At 45.8% G+C, this 17,039-nt stretch overlaps 1 protein-coding gene and 1 non-coding gene across 3 annotated transcripts in view; both read right to left on the reverse strand.

The window, feature by feature from the left end:
• The window catches only part of ZDHHC13 (zinc finger DHHC-type palmitoyltransferase 13), a 47,952-nt gene extending 46,179 nt beyond the window's left edge, over positions 1-1,773 (reverse strand). The window contains exon 1 of one of the 2 annotated variants that reach the window (XM_004752113.3): positions 1,652-1,773. In XM_004752113.3, coding sequence (XP_004752170.1) covers positions 1,652-1,678 — 27 coding nt within the window. In that variant the 5' untranslated portion in view covers positions 1,679-1,773. The remainder of the gene's footprint in view (positions 1-1,651) is intronic. The other variant, XM_004752114.3, reaches the window with a different exon arrangement.
• Positions 1,774-3,358: 1,585 nt separating this feature from the next.
• LOC123387794 lies at positions 3,359-3,460 on the reverse strand. The gene has a single exon (XR_006602283.1). It is a non-coding gene; the product is annotated as a U6 spliceosomal RNA (small nuclear RNA).
• Positions 3,461-17,039: the final 13,579 nt, after the last annotated feature.

Here is a 17,039-nt window from a genome sequence, read left to right on the forward strand (position 1 = left end):
TTGACTTTTAACAAATGATGCCGACTTTTTGAGCCTCCGTTCTAGAGTAACAATCCCTCCCCACCTCACAGGTCACAGTGATCAAGAATGGGGAAATATTTTGTAAACTGCAGAGCACCATATACAGATGAACTCTTTATTACGGAAAAACAATTATTATCATTATGTTACTATTATTAAACAACAATTATTATGAACAATGACTACTCTACCTTGCCCCATTAATTTCAACCTCTGAATCATTCTCTTCCTCCATCTGTCATGAAATTGGGGCAGGGCTATCTTCCCTTCAGCACGAGGGAGTGAACTTCAAGTACTTGAAGGCTTTTGAAAATAAGTGGCAGTAATTAAGATATAAGAGTTTCTCCTACCAACTTTTCCTTGAGAGTCTCTGAGAAAAAAAAATGAGACATAGTTTTCATGAGAAGATTCTACACCTTTTGTAAAATCCAGTCAGCTTGCAAAATTGCTTTGCTGTCAAAGTGCAAGGATACCTAATATGAAAAGAACAACTTAAATTCTCCACATGTTTTATTCTTTCTCTTACACCTACACCAGACTGTTGAAAGGACAGGAAGGCAGAGCATGAAAAGCACTCTAAGAATTGGAAAGAGTTTTTTGTTTTTGTTTTTGTTTTTTTTTGAGAACCCAACTCCTCTAGTCATCTCGAACGGCTTGGATCCCATTAGGGACAGAAAATCTACTACCGAAGTCATTCCAACTGAAGACAGCTTCAGTTTGCCCATCAGTAAAAAGGAGATCCTATCATCTTCTTAAGGATGCTTCAATTCCAAAATAAAGTAATGCATATAAAAGCATCTGGTGTAAGCTCAGCACTCACTACCTGTTGGCAGAATCTGGATATTCTTCCTTTATTCAACAAATATTAAGTGAACAGCTACAACACGCCTGTCAGCAGTCTAGGAACTGGAAAGGGGGCATCAGGAAAAAGGACAAAAATCTTTTTCTCTTGGAACAGCCTCCTGTTATCTGCTGTAACGTCCCCCACTGGCCCGTCCGGTCCTCTGGAACTACAACTGGCCTCTGGTAGTATCCCCTCCACAGAACAGCGTCCTTTGAGGTTCCGCGGAGAGCTGAGACCCACCTCTTTTCACCCACCTTTCCCCAGCCTAAACTAACAGCCTCGGTTCTTTGAAGGAGTACGCAAGGATGTGGGAACAAGAACCAGAAGAGGGCTGGGTGGGGCCGAGGCAGGTGTCCAGGCAACTCCTCCGAAGAAAGAAATCAAGAGACCCGCACGGATTCCAGGCCAAGGTCAAGACAGGCTGGTCCCTCTCAGGTGTGTCACCTGACACCTCTCCCAGGAACGGCCACACTCCCTTCCCAGGCCCCTCAGCGGTCCCCGCCAGGCACGGGAGTACCGGACCCAGGGGGCGCCCTGGGCCACCGAGGAGGATGGAGGGCCCGTAGGGTACCCCCCCGCACGTCCTCGCCTTTTCTTTCCAGTCGTCTCGGAGAAAATTCCCAGCATCATTCTCGGGGTCTCCATGCTTCCTCCTCCCCAACCCAGGCCCCTCCGCTCCCCGGAGGCCCCTCCTGGGAGCCGCCTCACACCTACGCCCTCCCTCTCCCTACGGCCGCCGCCGCCGCTCTCCCCGCCCCAAGACTGCCCGCGCCCGGCCGCACTCACCTGCGAACCCAGCCCCGGCCCCTCCATCTCGCCACTGGCGGCCGCGACACGGCAAAGTGGCCGCAGCAACCCGCGAGCCAGCTCGCCTCGAGCCGCCTTTACACCCACTTCCTGCTTGAGGCTCCGCCTCCGCCGCGGCCCCGGTCGAGCCCCGTGCTGCCAATCGCCTTCGGGAGAGCCAATCCCTGAGCTTCTTTAGGCTGAGGGCGGGACTTTTCGGCTGAAGCTAATGGGAAACCGTGAGTCATAAGCCCCGCCCCTGGCCCGTCCCCGCCTTGTGGTTGGCGACACAGGTCTAGGATCAGGCTGTTATTCCAAAGTCACCCCACCACCTACTGAGAGCAAATGCAGACTTGGCTACTAAATAGCTAGATCACCTTGTGAAAGTTTCTTATTTTACTTCATTTCCTCATCTGTGAATGGGGGAAAATAAGGGTACTTAAACTTAACAAGATTGTCAGGAGGATTAAATGAGAGAAAATGTGCAAAGCTCCTCACTGAATGTTTGACATACATCAAGGCGTCAATAAATGTTAACTATTAAGACATTTGCCGCTCTCCACTTCGGTGATCTTGAGTGAGCCACTGCCACCATCTGGGCCTGTTTTCTTCATACAAAAGAGAAAATACTTGAGTTTCACTGCTCAGGCTAGGGAAAGATTAAGCAAGAACCCCCACTTGCATTCTCCACATCCTTTTGTGGACTGAAGGCGCTGGCATCTAAACTGTTTAGCTTCCAGCCCTTGGGTAGTTCCAGCAGAACAATGGGGCTCTCCTACCTCAGACCCCGGAAAACACTGGAGTTTTCTAGCCCAGCTCTTACTACAATCTTTGTAATTATTCCTTAATGTGTCTGTTGCCAAACCAAAGCGGGTTAAGACCTCTAAAAGCTAAACTGTAAAGGAACGGAAAACATTATGACTCCCTTATTCTATAAAAATAGTGTTAATCATTAAGTGTCTAGAAATCCAACAAAGTGCTGGGTTTTTCCAGAATAGATACCATGATACAATATAATTGTAAAAATGTTTTAAACTCTGTCATTATTATTATTATTATTATTTCCTTCCTATTGGGCACAGCAGTCCTGAGTCACCCCAAAAGCCCAACCTCTCTGGGGCCATAAATAAAACAGACAAAAACCTTGTCCTCTTGGAACATCCTCCTGTTATCTTCACTAATGTGTCCCCCTCGCCTGTTCCATCCTCTGGAACTACATCCCTCTTTTGGTAGTATGTCCTCCACAGAGTAGTGTCCTTTGGGATTTTGCAGAGAGCTGTCACGTATCTCTCTTTCACCCACCTTTCCCCACCCTAAACTAGAGCCTCAGTTCTTTGAAGGAGTGAGAAGGATGAGGTAATAAGAGACAAAACAGGGTTGGTTAGGGCAAAAGTGGGTGCCCAGGCATCCATCTCTGAACTCTCAATGCCCAGCACAGCACTAGGATATGGACAGTGGTTAGTGTAATTTTACTGAGTGAATAGACAGATGGATAGGTGCGTCATCAACTTCTATGATACAAGGAAGGACAAAAAGAAGTGTAATCAACTTCCCGTGAGAGTCAGAGCAGTGAGCAATTAATTTGGACAGGCCAGGATGAGACATTGGGCAAGGCTTACACAGGAGAAAGCCTTTGGATATGGTCAACTTTGTTTAACTAACAAGAGCTGTGTTTATTGATCACTTACTATGTATTGGCACCCTGTGACAGTGTTTTTGCATTTATTTGCGTGTCATCCTTGCGCAGGGGCCATGCTAATCTTCTCTGTATCGTTCCAATTTTAGTATATGTGCTGCCGAAGCGAGCACAGTGTTTTTGCATTTATTATGTCTAATCCATGAGAGGAGTGTTAGTTTCCACATCTCCCAGAAGAAAAAACTGAGCTTCCAACTGAGTATATAAACCCCAAGTCACACAGACGGTAAGTGTTTGAGAGGGGACTCAAAACCAGGTCTCGGGGCGCCTGGGTGGCTCAGTGGGTTAAAGCCTCTGCCTTCGGCTCGGGTCATGATCCCGAGCTCCTGGGATCGAGCCCCACATCGGGCTCTCTGCTCAGAGGGGAGCCTGCTTCCTCCTCTCTCTCTCTGCCTGCCTCTGCCTACTTGGGATCTGTCTGTCAAATAAATAAATAAATAAATCTTAAAAAAAAAAAAACATAACCAGGTCTCTTACTGAAAAGTGCTTTCACTGAAGCAGTTTGGTCGTTTCACTTTCAAAGACTGAATTACGAGATAGTTTTTAAACCTGCGGGATGGTTGAAGTCTGCTATTTCAGTGCTTCTGCATCAATAGCTTAGTACAAGAAGATTCTGGAACAAATAAATGCTAACACTGTACTCTTTAGTAAGGTTCCTGCTCCACTCTGCTCATTTGTTTGATGCCTGCACTGAACCACTTCAGACTGGGATCAGGGTAGCCACCACTGATGGCTCTAGGAGAGCCAACCCAACAAGGCCCACAGGGCAACCATCACCTCCCATCTTTGAAAACGTCTTTGTTGTGGAGACGTACCACAGTAGAACAGCATGATGGGTAGGAGCAGGCTATGGAGCAGCCTGCCTGAGTAGATGTCTGCTCTTGGGCCAGGTGCTCAATCTTTTCATGCTTCAGTTTGCTCGTCTGTACAAGTGGGACAATAATCATACTTACTTGCCAGCAGTGCTGAGTGAATTAAATGAGTTAATGTATGTGAAGTATACAGAAGAGTGCCTGGTACATGTCTTTACAAGGTCTCCCCTTTCTATATATCTGTGTTCTAACCCTCTCGTCCCACAAGGACACTAGTCATATAGATTAAGGCCAACCCACATGACTGCATTTTAATTTACTTGCTTCTTTAAAGACCTTACTTACAAATGTTGTCACATTCTGAGGTACTGGGTGTTGAGACTTCAACATATGAATGGGAAGGAAGCAATTATATGACCTTGGGCAAATCATTTTCTCTCTCTATGACACTTTGTTTATTTGTAAAATGGGACTGGGATGCTGCAGGAAACACTAACCTCAATGGTCCCTCTCAGTTTCGCTCAGGGAATTTCCCCTGCTGAGACTAAGCTCTACCTCTCCAATCCCTATAGCACTTTTGGGATCTCTTTTAGAGGACACTATTTCCCTCATTCTGCAACTGTATACTGAGTTCCTACTAGGTACCAAGCACCATTAACTAGTGAGCAAGACCCCCCCCCCAAAAAAAATTAGTCTCTGATTTCCTGGGGCTTAGTAGTTTAGTAGCAAGAGACAGACTTTAATCAAATGCGCTCACACATACTGACCTCTTAGATCAGCCTAGAAGTTCTTGGGTGGATGTTCTTCCCTCTCCTTGGCCATGGACTCTTGGCACACATCCATCTTTATACCCCTCACCATGATCTGCTCAAGGTCTGGCACACAGAGCCTAAAAAGGTGCTGTCCAAACAAATGAACAAATGAATGGATACAACAAAGGTCATGGTTTACACAAGGAAATCAAAGGTGGTTCAGCTCCATAAATCACTGTAGGGAGTGCTGGTTTCACAATGCTTAACAACTCTTGGCTTTGAAGAAAAATTCCACATTAGAGTTTGCTGTTCTCCACTGTCACACGATGGGTGGCAACTGACTTCATTCTGACTGAACTTTTGACTCTGGTCTCATTTCTGCCGTGGCCTTAGAAAGGACAGGAGCATTTGGGGGATCAGGGCTTGGGTTTGTAATTATTTCAAAGGCACTGTCATGATCCTTTGGAATGTCACAAAGCTCCACACATCTGTCAGCACACAGATTTTCCCGGACCCCAGTTAGAAAACCCGAGTGCTCACTGGTATTGAGTCAGCAGGAATGGGGTGGGGATGAGTGCTTCCTGTGAACATTCAGGTAACAAATGTTTATTGAGCTCCTACTGTGTGCCAGGTACAGGCTAAAACATATGGAGTGCAGTGGCGACAGCAGAGTCTCTGCTCTCCTCAAGGTCAAGTCTTTGGGGGAGGGCAAACACTGATATATATATATATATATATATATATTTTTTTTTTAAGAGAAAAAGTAGAAACAAGAATAAGTGCTAACAAGGAAATATAACAAAGGGACCTGCATTAGCCTGGGGAGATAAAAAGTTCTTTTCACAAATTCATAAAACTAAAAGGACTTTCCCAATTTCCTCTATTTATAGATGGGGAAACTGAGGCTTGGGGAGGGAAGTGACTTCCTCAGGACCATTCTACAAGTTAGTGGAGAAGATAGGGTTAGGGCAGCTCTTCTGGTCCTGCTCCCAAGGCTATCTTGCCAACTCCCAAAGAGCCTCAGTTTCTAACTGTAACCAATCTCACAGATTCTCAGGGCTAGGAGTTGCAGGAAGGGGCAGTGATTACTTAGAAGCCTGGCTCAGTCTCTTGCCTTCTATGCATGAAAAGCTTCACGGTTAAAAAGTGAAAGTGACTTTTCCCCTTTATTTTGTATATAATTCATCAAGATCTGGTAATGAGATCTTCTAAGTCACTAGGGTCTGGGTTAGGAGACCATGGTGTACATCTTATATTTTACTTGCCAGATTAACCAGGTGTGTGTGTGTGTGTGTGAGAGAGAGAGAGAGAGAGAGGAGGTAAAGCAGGAAGTATTCCTACTATTTTTTGGTTGGTTGCTATTTTGAGTCTTAGTCACGAACTTACAGTCACATATTTAAATATCCATTCCTATGGAAATTTTTCTGGATGTTTCCAAACCGTGACAGCAACATTCAGGATTGGGTAATAAATCCACCTTGACTTTAATACAGGTAAGACTTGCCGCTCTACCTTCTCTAGCCATCTATCATAGCTCTGTATTTATAGATTTATATACCCACGCCCCCCCCCCCAGTCTCTGTGCCCCTACAGGACACTTATATATGACTACCTCGGGGAGGGTGGAGTCCGAGATCAAGTTCAGACTCCTCCTTGAATGCTCCCATAGCACCTATAGTTCTCCTAACAGGACTCAAGGAACATTAATTTTTTTAAAGATTTCATTTATTCACTTGACAGAGATCACAGGTAGGCAGAGAGGCAAGCCGAGAGAGAGGAAGCAGGCTCCCTGCCAAGCCCGATGCGGGACTCCATCCCAGGACCCTGAGATCATGACCTGAGCCTAAGGCAGAGGTTTAACCCACTGAGCCACCTAGGCGCTCCCCCATAGGAACATTATTAAATTCATGTTTTGAACAGCTATCTTCTCTGCACACCATGAGAAGTTCTTTGAACATAGAACCTGGCCTTGATTCAGACACAGGTGTGTTCCCAGTGCATAGCACGGTACCTAGCCCATGGGAACTCAGCTTAATAATCAGTTGTTGAGTAACAAATAATCCTGTATTAATTCATTTTTATTTATATCCCTGGCATCTAGCACATTTCCCAACCCAGGCTGTACGTTCAGAAAATGCTGCCTTGAGTTGAAGAATCCCATCTATGGCTTTATATAGTTTGCAAAAACACTTTTGCTTTTACTTATATTGAGACTCATAACATCCCTGTGAAGTGAGCAGAGTGGGGATTAGCACTCCTCTTGATAGCCTGTGAATCCAGGAAGCTTCTGTGGTTTCCCCAGGGTGTCAGCCTAGAGACTGTGGAAGAGCCCAGACTCAGGGCTTCAGGTGACGAGGGTAGGGCTGTCTCCTGTGTGACAAGGCTGTGACCTTGACAATACAGTCATTGACAAGAAATAAGTTCTGGGGGGGGCACCTGGGTGGCTTAGTGGGTTAAAGCCTCTGCCTTCAGCTCGGGTCATGATCCCAGGGTCCCGGGATCTAGCCCCGAGTCGGGCTCTCTGCTCAGCAGGGAGCCGGCTTCCTCCTCCTCTCCCTCTCTCTCTCTCTCTCTCTCTGCCTGATTCTCTGCCTACTTGTGATCTCTATCTGTCAAATAAATAATAAAAATCTTTAAAAATAAAAAGAAATAAGTTCAGGGCCTAGGGACTATCTATTGGTTCAGAAACTTTCAAAACTTCATACAGGATTTTTTTCAAAAGTATTTCCAAACTTCCCACCTACCTGGGGGGATCAAGGTGGGACATGAGTTTAAGAGCTACATTTTTTGTGTGCTTTTAGCAAGAGACCTTACCTCTTTGAGCCTATATGCTTTCATCTATGAAATGGCAATGGTAAAAGAACCTACTTCATAGAGTAGTTATCTGGAGTAAATGAAAGAATGTATGTCATGTACATACAATAAGTGGTTTGTAAATGTGGATCATTACTAGATACTCAAGACTATTGAGAAAAGCTGAGATCTTCGGAAAACTCAGCCTTAACACTGATTACGATGCAACTCTGAAATATTCATGACTTCATAGCAAATACGATGACCACAATTCCACTGGTCAAAATCCATTCCTTGTTTTGACAAGGACATTAGTTTGTGACATTTTAAAGGAGTAATCATTCTTCTTTTTCCACCACCACTCTGCCCTACACACTAAACTATTTGCCGTGATGAGAGGAGCTGCATTCCCACCAGCTCTGCCTTCAACTAGAAGACAAGAAACTGGTTACATCTGCTGTTCACCGCTGCCCAGCAGGCTCCAATTAGAGCGACAGTGGTGTCCATGGTAACCGGCCAAGCTGGCTTGCTGTGGTGCAAGATGTTCAAGAATATAGAAGGGACGAGAGGAGGCCTAATTGGTCAACTATCATCTCAGTTTCTAAATGAAAGAATTCCACACTGTGCTTTGGAGAGATGCTGAATCCAGACAAAAAATCTGAATTTCCCAAGCGGAAGGCACTGAGGTCATTCCCAACGCCACTCACGGAGTTCCTGATGAATCTGACCACTGAAAGTATGGTTTATCAGCAAGGGCAGTAGGTGAGATGGCAGGAGAGGCAGAACATGAGATAAAATGATTACACGAAATTCTGCCATTCCCTTGAACCTTCTGTGGCTCCCTTTTTCCTGTGGCCAAGTCCCTTGTAGAACTGGAATTGAACAGTGAGGCACCCTCAAGAACCAAGGTCACCATGGTCATTAGTTTCTCTCTCATCTCTGTGCCTCTGGACATCTGTCCTGCTCTCACTGTAGATAGGGGCCCTCTGTGTACTCTGTACTCACAACTCCTGCTTTCCCACAATTTCTCCTTATGTGGGACACTGACTCCAGCTCTGACTCTACAAGATCTTATAGGCCCGGCACAAGCTACCTGCTCATCGCTGACCAGGAAGAGTTCTCGAGGCTGGAATATACCCAGGGTGGAGAGAGTACAGATCAAAAAGGAGAATCAAGATGGGTGACTTGAGTACAGGGTGCCAGAAGCCAGGGCTCCAGCTGTGATCAGAGCTGGGTCACAGACCCACAGAAATCCTGAAGCAAGGGCCAAGCCTTTCTCTGGCTTAGCTTTGCCCTCCATCAGCCATGCGTTTGAACAGCCTGTGAAGGAGATGTTGGGGCATGGGGAGAAACCAGGCCAGCAGTATAGAGGGTTAGCTTTCAAGTGGCCAATTATTGGCTGCATTTTCTCTGGCGAGACATCGAACCTCCATGGGTTTCCTCCCCTGCAAATGGAACTTTGGCCACAGCATGACTGAGCAACACTTGCAAGTATGTGTTGTGGAAACAGCTACAGAACTTGTCCTATGCATAGACAGGAAGGAAGGGAGTCCTGAGCTCCAAGACCAGGTTAGTTTGATTCCAGTCCCTTGGGACTGTGGACACTTACAGGTGATTCTCCTTGCAGTGAAGGACAAGCCAGACACCTGTCTCGGGAAGGGAGAAACAATACCACATCATTATATTAGTGCAGAGCTGGGTTAATGGACCCAGGAGCAGAGGGACACAGAAGGAAGTGTGTTGAGATGCTTCTCAGACAAGACACAGACCAGACACCTCTCACTCTTGTCAGCCCCGTCTCAACATCTCAGCCCCATTGGTTCTGTTCTCAGGCAATTCACGTAGAGTCTGAGCTAGAGTATTAAAATCGGTAAAAATTTTTGCAAACAAGCCGTCTAGCCTTAACTGGATAAGCCCGGAGTACTTTGTAAATGATAAAATGAAACTAAAAAGTCTGGAGACGTCTCAGGCAGACTAAAATGCTTAAAGTTGCATGAAAATTTGCAAAAATCCCTATGGTGTGTCTATATTATCAATACATGGTTTCGTGATTTGGTTTTGTTTTTTAAACAACCAGTGCGTCCTTTTTCCTTTTGAGTTACTTGAGTTTGTTTTTGTTTGTTTGTTTGTTTTTCACCAATTTACCATCTGGAGTCAACCCAGAATCTTGGGAGTAGCCTTGTAAGAATTGTGAATTCAGGAAATGGGGTGATCCGAAAGCAAGGAGTGGTTTCATGGTTGTAGGACTTTTAAAAACACTCCACCCAATCTGCTCCCTGAGTCAGGATTTTCTCACTCTTCCACATCTCTCAAAAGCTGCCCCATCACCATCTCCTTGGATACCCACACTGCCTTCTACCATTTGGGTTATGCGGTACAGAGCTTGATCTCACTCTAATTACCTCGTGGGCACTGTTTCTGGCTCTTGGAACACAAAAATTCCAATAAGCTCTCTCTTCTACCTCGCAGCCCATTGGATATTTGGATGAATAATGCCACCCCAGTGTGTGTTGTCCTGCTGGTTAAATATCCCCAGCTCTTTCGCCATCCCTCCATGGGCATGAAGACAACATAGGGGAAATGTTGATTTTGGAGGAGCCAGACTGAAATAGCTTCCTGTCCTATGACAAGTCACACAATCTTTCCGGGACACCAATGCTGTATTTTAAGGTCATAAAGTAGAGTAAATGAGAGAATGTGTGTGAAACACCCGGTATGGTGTCTGCCTCGCGGTGGACGCTTTGTATGTGCACGGTTGTTATGAGACTTGCTTGTAATCACTCCAACTTCAGGAGGATTTTGCATCAGAAAGGAATGGAGCTGAGATATTTAGAAGTAGAAAGAAATCAAGGGCTGTGGCCAAGGGAGCTGGGCAGATGAGGCTTTGAGCTGAAAAGGAAAGAACAGACCCGCCACAGGAGGCCAAAGAAGATTCCATAACATGAAGATGAAAATACCTATTTCGCAGTGGCTGGCATCATCAGGAACAAATTATAGAGCGATTGTGAATGTGTTTTGTAGAGTAAATCCTCCCCTGTGCTCCTAGAACACGGGCGCTTCACCTCATCATATGATAATCACTTGTCAGTATGTCTATTTCCCCCTGAAGATTGTAAAGTTATCATGGTGGGAATATGTTGGGGTTCTTTTTCTGCCCAGCTCCCTCTTTCATTGGAGAAGCACATCTCCCTTACTCCAAGTCATTCAGATGGGACAGCCCACGTCAGTACCCTGCCTGCTGTGAACTACAGGGCTGAGTCCATGAGCCCCCATTAGGGTCTGGAGAGATTGGTCCAAGGCATGGAGGTGCATGTGGCCCAACGAGGTCCCACTGGAGTCCTTCCATGTAATTTGATCTTTGGGTGCTGGAAAAGATGTTTCTTTCTTTAGAATTATGAGCTCTAAGACATTAGCTTGGCAATAGAATTTATTCATTCAACAAGTATTTATTCAGGACCAAAATATCAGTCCAAGTTGAGAGGACCCAGTCATGAGACATATACCTCTCTGGATTTTTTTTTTAAGATTTTATATATTTAGGGACGCCTGGGTGGCTCAGTTGGTTAAGCAGCTGCCTTCGACTCAGGTCATGATCCCAGCGTCCTGGGTATCGAGTCCCACATCGGGCTCCTTGCTCTGCAGGGAGCCTGCTTCTCCCTCTGACTCTGCCTTCCACTCTGTCTGCCTATGCTCGCTCTCACTCTCTCTCTTACAAATAAATAAATAAAATCTTAAAAAAAAAAGATTTTATATATTTATTTGAGAGAGAGAGCATGAGCAGTGGGGCCAAATGGGAGGGGTAAAGGGAGAGGGAGAAGCAAGCTCCTCACTGAGCAGGGAGCCCAATGCGGGGCTTAATCCCAGGATCCTGGGATCATGAACTGAGCCGAAAGCAGACGCCTAACAACTGAGCCACCCAGGGGCCCCCTCTGGATATTTTAAACAGAGGGAATTTAATATAGGAAAGTGACTACATAGTGTTGGAAGGGCTGAGGATGAAAAAAAAAAAAAAAAGAGGGATTTTCTCTTTTTTTTTAAGATTTTACTTATTTATTTGTCTCAGAGAGAGAGAGCGCGCGCACAAGCAGGGGGAACAGCAGGCAGAGGGAGCAGCAGGCTCCCTGCTGAGCAAGGATCCTGATGCAGGACTCCATCCCAGGACCCTAAAATCATGACCTGAGCTGAAGGCAGATGCTTAATAGACTGAGCCACCCAGGAGTCCCAAAAAGAGGGACTTTGAGTTAACCCAGATCTTAGTGATGCAGGAAGAAGCCACCATCCCTAATAGTGAGAGAACCGCAGGGTAGAGGCGGCACCACCAGAGTCCAGCACCTGGGAAGAAGGGGGGCGGGACTGGTGCTCTGAGCCATAGAGGTTTCCCGAAGGTGTCCAGAACTGAGACCACGATGGGATACACAGCAGGTGGTGCCAGGCCATGTTGGAGAGCTACTCGGGCTCTGAGGAAGAAACTTCACAGGCAGGAACTGGAAGTGCCAGAAACTACCTGTTGCTCTCTGTGCCTGCCGAGGAGACGCTAACCCTAGTCCAAAGCAGGAAAAGAGCCTCCCCTGTCTCCTCCTTTCTGCTAACTCCTCACCATTGCCTAATTGATAGAGCCTATCTGAAAGGCTCTTGGCGAGAAGTCTGGAAAACACAGCTACGGAGTCCAAGCCTCCCTGCAATACATAGCAGAACAAAGCAGAGTAGAAATAGAGGCTGGGAACAACCAGGCAAAACACTGGCCAAGGTGCTCTGTGCTAGGTCTTGTTCTAGGGACTGGGGTTAGAACTGTAAGCAAGACAGAAAATACCCTGCTCTCCAGGAACTTAATTCTGGAGGGGGAGGGTAGACAATACAATGGCAAACCCCAGACAAACAAGGGAGGGAAGCAAGACACAAAGCTTCAGTTGGTTTTAGTGCAGGTTCCTTAGAAGCTGAGTATGAGATGAGGATTAATATAAAAGTGATTTATTAAGCATGTGTTCTCAGGAACACCTTTAAGGGGAAGGGACATAATGCTTAATTTCATGTGTCCCCTTGGCTTCACTATGGTGACCAGTTGTTTTGCCGAGCACTAGTCTAGATGTTTCTATAAAGGTCTATGTTTAGCTATGATTAACATTTATGATCTGTTGACTTTTAAGTAAAACAGATGATCCTATATAGTGTGGGTGGCCTCATCTAATCAGTGGAAGGCCTTAAGAGCAAAGACTGAGTTTTCCTGAAGAAGAAGGAAATCTGCCTCCAGATTGAAACAGAAATTCTGACTCTTGGACACAAGACTGCAACCTCAACTCACCTGAATCTCCAACCTGCTGGCTTACCCCACTGATGTCAGAGTGCCAACCCTAACAATCATAAGCCAATCCCTTAAAATCTCTCTCTTTCTCACCCTCTCACTCTCAGATTTGTTTCTCTGAAGAACTCTGATTATTATGGCAGGGGAGATGAAGACAAGCAGAGCAAGGATGTGGTCTCAGCCTGATGCCATGGGGAGCTCTGGAATGTAAACCACAGAGTTTGCCCTGCCTCAAGGCAAAGGTGTTGGGTTTTGTGCACCTGCATCAGTCAATTCCCAGGCAACCCTTCAGAGAAGGTTGCGGGTATAAGTTATACACATACTTCAACTCTTGGGAGTTTCTTTTCTCTATTTGTTAAGGTCATGGTATTTTAATTCCAGAGGGTAACAAAGACTCCTGGGAGGAATACTATACTATTCCTCTATTGTCCATTGACAAACTAAAAGGGATTTCTTTAATTAGGAAACTACCATTGGGTTTTGTGGGACGTAGAAAGTCTGGTTTCAGGTTCCAGCTTGGCGAACTCACTGTATGATCTTAAAAAAAAAAAAAAAAAAAAAGTGGGTGGCTCAGTCGGTAAAGCATCTGCCTTTGGCTTCGGTTGTGATCTCAGGATCCTGGGAAGGGTCTTAGAATTGAGCCATGCATCAGCTCAGCAGGGAATCTGCTTCTCCCTTTCCCTCTGCCCTTCCACCTCACGCTCTCTCTCACTCTTCTTTGAACGATACCAGAGAGCTAGCCAAGACAACAAAAAATCTCTGCTCACACCCTCCATATCTCTACCCTCTGCCACTACCAGATAAACAGCACTTCTAGAAGCTTCCCTGATCTCTCCAGGAGGGCAGCTCAAGCGGGGTTCCTTTTGGGTTTCTGAGTATAAGGACAGCACTGATTTGCGGTTACATGAAGCAGGAGAAGATTTGGTTCAGCGAAAGGGCTACTGAAGTCCTGCTCATTCCCAGTTAGCCAGATGTCCCCACACAGTTTGAACCTTGTTTCCCAAGAATAACGGAGGCAGGCCCCCAATGGACTAGATCAGCACACTTGAAACAGTATTTTTTTCTTTTCCGATCAAATATAAAGTGACCAGTTTCTCCATCGTGCCCAACCAATGCCTGTTACAGATTAACCCAATTCCGTAGGTATATGAGGAAGGCAGGAGCTGGGGTCCACCTTGGCTTTAACAAGGCAAGCAGAGTATGTGTCTGGGGAGGTGATGTGGTCAGCAGGGAGGGGCGTAGGCCTAGGAGGATGGTTTCTATAACACCCTGTAACTCACTGTAGACCACCGAACTTGGGTTCTCTAAGCCTCAGGCTCCTCATCTGTGAAATGGGGTCGGGGGAGGGCTGGGTCAAATATGATCAGCCCAGGAGAGCACCCAGAACTACGGCCTGGACATCCTGTGGGCTTCACTAAGGCCCTTTTGATAACAATTTTCCTGATGGCTCTTCTGTGTTTTCTAGCAGCAGGTGTTTTCTCCTAAGTGTGGTGTGTGTAGAATATTTAAAAAAAAAAAAAAAAAAAAGGTGGCATGGTGGGTGACTCATATTTTAATATTTACACTGCGATTATTTGTGACAGCCATCTTCTGAATCCTCAGATATTAACATTCTGAACCTCTCCCAACTCAGATTGCATAGCCTCCCCAACACAGATCCATCCGTGAATAAGATTTCATTATTAAGAATTTCATTCCTCAGAATGGATTTTTTTTTTTTTTCTTATTTGGGCTCCGTGGGCAAGGCACCGAGATGACATGATTTATTGCTTCTGGTTTGTTGGCCTTGGTTACTGATTCTGCCTGTGTACTCATTTTATGGCAGGCTGAACTTCTGCTTCTTTGTCCGCTTCATCCCAAAGGAGGATAAACTGCAGCCCCAATACCTTCCAAACAAACAAACCAAAATCACCCCCAGAAGGTAGCGGTGCACCTTTCCCTTGGAACAAAGGCTCCCGTTTGCTCAGAGGGCTATTTTCCCACCCATGGACCCTCAAAGATGGATTGAAAAAACAGCAGACAAGTAACTGTTCTGGTAGGAAATGGAACAGACTGATTACTTCTTAATTAGTATCCATGCAGAGTAAACATCCTTGTGCAGGAAATATCTAAGCACGGTCCTCATCATCATTAGATTCTGCCTTGAACAAGTTTCCTCATAATGGAGGTCTTTCCTCCTGCCGATGAAATATATGTGGAAATACACGTTACTTATTAGATCATACATGGGCATTTGTGTTTTCCAGAGCTCAGAAGGACTTCGAAGAGAAGGAAAATTCATACTTACTGAGTATATTAGTTTCCCGGGGCTGCTGTAACAAACCAACGCAAACTTCACGGCTTAAGATGACAGAAATGTATTCTCCCGACAGCTCTAGAGGCCAGACATTCGAAATCAGTGTCATTGGCGCCCAGACTGAGGTGTTGACAGGGCTGCACACCCTCCAGAACCTCTAGGGAAGAATCCATTCCCGGTTGCCTCCAGCTGCTGGTGGCTGTCCGTGTTCCTTGGGTTGTGGACTCATCTCAAATTTCCCTAAGCTCTATCTTCACATCACCCTCTCCTCGGTGTGAAATCTCTCTCTCTCTCTCTCTCTGCCTCCCTCTTATAAGTACATACATGATTGCATTTAGGACCCACTTGGATAACACAGAATAATCCCCTCACTTCAAAATACTTAACTTAATCACATCAGCAGGGACTACACCTTTCCGCCGTTTTTTGTTGTTGTTGTTTGTTTTTTGGGTTTTGTTGGGGGGTTTTTTTGTTTTGTTTTTTTTTGTTTTTTGTGGGGTTTTTGGCCACATAAGGTAATACTCACCGGTTCTAGGGGTTAGGGCATGGAAATCTTTTGGAAGGCCATTTCCAGCCTACCCGCTGAGCATTTACTCTGTACCATTTCCTACCTGTGTCTGGATACTTGCATCTCCTTCCACAAGCCCTCTGTAGGAACGTGCCGCAGGGAAAGAACCTGGGGCTGAGAACCAGGAAACCTGAGTTTGTTTGTTTGTTTAGTTTGCTTTGGGGGCTCTGCTTTTGTTTTGTTTTTGTCTTTTAGAGAAGGAGAGGGAGAGGGCTCAAGTACATGCTTGTGCGTGCAGGCAGAGGCAGAGGCAGAGAGCAGAGCAGAAAAGGGGCAGAGGGAGAGAGGGGGAGAGAATCTTAAGCAGATTCTATGCCCAGCATTGGGCCTCTCATGGGGCTCTGTCTCACCACCCTGAGATCATGACTTGAGCTGAAATCAAGAGTCAGACACTTAACCAACTAAGCCACCCAGGTGCCCAGGAAATCTCACTTCTTTCACTCACCAGCACAGGTGTCATCACCTTCCTTTTCAGTGGCCAGGGCAGACATTACTAGTTGATCACAGCACTAATTTTTGCCAAACCCTTGGACTTTTTCTTTTTTATAAGATTTTATTTATTCATCAGAGAGAGACACAGTGGGAGAAGGAGCACAAGCAGGGGGAGTGGGAGAGGTAGAAAAGTAGGCCTCCCGACGAGCAGGGAGCCCTCCCGAGGCAGGGCTCCAACCCAGGACCTGGGACCTTCACCTGAGCCAAAAGCAGACATTCAGTGACTGAGCCACCCAGGCACCCAGCATTTTTTTTTTAAATATTCTTTTTATTTGTCAGAGAGAGAGAGAGAAACAGAGCACAAGCAAGGGGAGCTATGGGCAGAGGGAGAGGAAGAAGCAGGCTCCTCGCTGAGCAAGGAGCTGGATGCAGAACTCGATCCCAGGACCCGGGGATCATGACCTGAGCCAACGGCAGACATTTAACCAACTGAGCCACCCAGGCGTCTCCAAACCTTTGGATTAACTTCAGAATCTGTAATACAATGTTGCAAAAAGTCAAAGTGAATTGAAACCTCTTTGCCATCCCTATCTTGAACCCTCGGTTTCCTCATGTGTGAAATGAAAATATTCTCTGCACATCTACTTTCTAAGGACAGTGTACGGATCAAATGACATAATAGATGAGAAAGCACTTATAAATGTTTAGAGTAGGTGACTAAAGAAGATATGTCCCCAAGA

The sequence above is a fragment of the Mustela putorius genome, unplaced genomic scaffold (assembly GCF_011764305.1).
Source record: "Mustela putorius furo isolate JIRA1106 unplaced genomic scaffold, ASM1176430v1.1 tig00003859_pilon_pilon_pilon, whole genome shotgun sequence".
NCBI classification, from domain to species: Eukaryota; Metazoa; Chordata; class Mammalia; order Carnivora; family Mustelidae; genus Mustela; species Mustela putorius.